The sequence below is a fragment of the Lottia gigantea genome (genome assembly GCF_000327385.1).
Source record: "Lottia gigantea unplaced genomic scaffold LOTGIsca_21, whole genome shotgun sequence".
NCBI lineage: Eukaryota > Metazoa > Mollusca > Gastropoda > Lottiidae > Lottia > Lottia gigantea.
This window is the reverse complement of record NW_008708458.1, coordinates 2,773,536-2,775,318: the sequence shown is the minus strand read 5'-3', so window position 1 is coordinate 2,775,318 and position 1,783 is coordinate 2,773,536. Positions and strand designations below refer to the sequence as shown.

Below are 1,783 nucleotides of genomic sequence, written 5' to 3'. Positions count from 1 at the left end.
TGGTTTACAATATACAATTGTTTAAACAATATTTTATTCATTGATTATACATATATTATATAAAGTATAAACTGGGTTTCGAAAAAAGCAGAGGCTTATGTTAATCCGTCACCTAATACAACGTACAAGACTAGAACTAATATATAACAACTTGTATAAGAAAAAATGAGTATATCAATACATTTTAATTTATTTGTAAATTTAATAATTAAGTACCAGAATAGATGATAAAATTGTAATAAGAAATAATATCCTTATCTGTAAATATAATCCTCAGAATAATTCCAAAATCTTGATCACACCGAACAACTCACAAACACATAAATTCATAATGTTTTTTTTTTTCAAATTCTTTCGTTTTCGTTTTTGATTGGAGATGTTTACAGAGAACTTTAATGAGTATCTATCACTGGCAGCCATCTTGTTTATCAAGTAAATTTATAAGCAACGAAAATTGACACAGATATGAAAAGGTAAATAGAATACATAAAGTGGGAATTGAAATCAACAAACCATCAGATGTAACAATAACGAGCAATGAATAAAGATAAGATATAACATCAAATCACACAAAGCAAATTAAGATCTAGAATTATTAACACAACTAATAAGCACTGATATAATAATAATAATTATTATGGTTCAAAATGGAAATTAATCCACAACAACAGCATTTTCGAAATCATTGGTCAGTTCGTCCACATCCTCGTTCATCTTCTGAAACAGACGTTTGATGACGGGAAAATGCTCTTCATATTTGTTCAATGACTTTCCTTGTGCATGTACGGTTCCCGTTGTGACAAAGAAACATACCCGGTACTCTTGTACTTTGATGTGATTGACGATAATGTCTATTGACCTCAATTTATTTTCAGGTGGTGCTGTGAAATACTTGTTCTCCCATATGATGTCATAATCCTTCTTTTCTTTCAAATACTTATAAAATACCCAGAAAGCCTTCAACCAACACCACATTCTCCTTCGATTTGTGTTAGGCCCGATACGGAACACCATAGGATAGGGTTTATGTGATTGTAAATCGAGTTCCTCAAACTCGGCATCTTTTGCTTTTCCCTTCTTATTTGGCTTACTCAAGGTATCTGGGAAAATATCCATTGTATACGGAATGTCTGCAATGTACTGACGGTTAGATGCCAGGCCATCTAAAGTTTCATCAGAAATGATCAAATCATGAGCCATCGCCATACTTTTTACTTTCTAGTTATCACCCGAATACTAAATATAACGTGTGTTGTTTCACAATGGAAGACTAAAAATAACGTGTGTTGTTTCACAATGGAAGACTAAAAATAACGTGTGTTGTTTCACAATGGAAGACTAAAAATAACGTGTGTTGTTTCACAATGGAAGACTAAAAATAACGTGTGTTGTTTCACAATGGAAGACTAAAAATAACGTGTGTTGTTTCACAATGGTTGATGTGTAGATTACTTATATACAAAATGTAATTTCCAATGTTCTTGGATTCACAACACCTTATTGATGGAAGTTCCAAAAATATTCAGAAACACGTTGAAACACTGTATAAAACTTTGATTTAGAGAGTGGGTTATATCCTACACCCACTTACATCTTATATTTCTATGAAATGTGACTCATGTATGTCACTGTGACCATGTAACTCTTATGGAGTATATTCACATGTATATTTATATAATTATGTTTATGTATCATATATAGGATATAGGCCTACGGTGTGGTCTACTGTCTCGCAAGTTCGATTCTATATCGCAATTTACCGATTCTTTTATGAAAAATTGAA

At 31.6% G+C, this 1,783-nt stretch overlaps 1 protein-coding gene across 1 annotated transcript; it reads right to left on the bottom strand.

Moving 5' to 3' along the window:
- Nucleotides 1-654: 654 nt before the first annotated feature.
- Nucleotides 655-1,206, bottom strand: LOTGIDRAFT_159735 (hypothetical protein; the record flags this gene model as incomplete). The annotated part of the gene is made up of 1 exon (XM_009054225.1): nt 655-1,206. One exon carries the CDS (start codon nt 1,204-1,206, stop codon nt 655-657), a length of 552 nt encoding a protein of 183 aa, XP_009052473.1.
- Between the last annotated feature and the right edge of the window lie 577 nt (nt 1,207-1,783).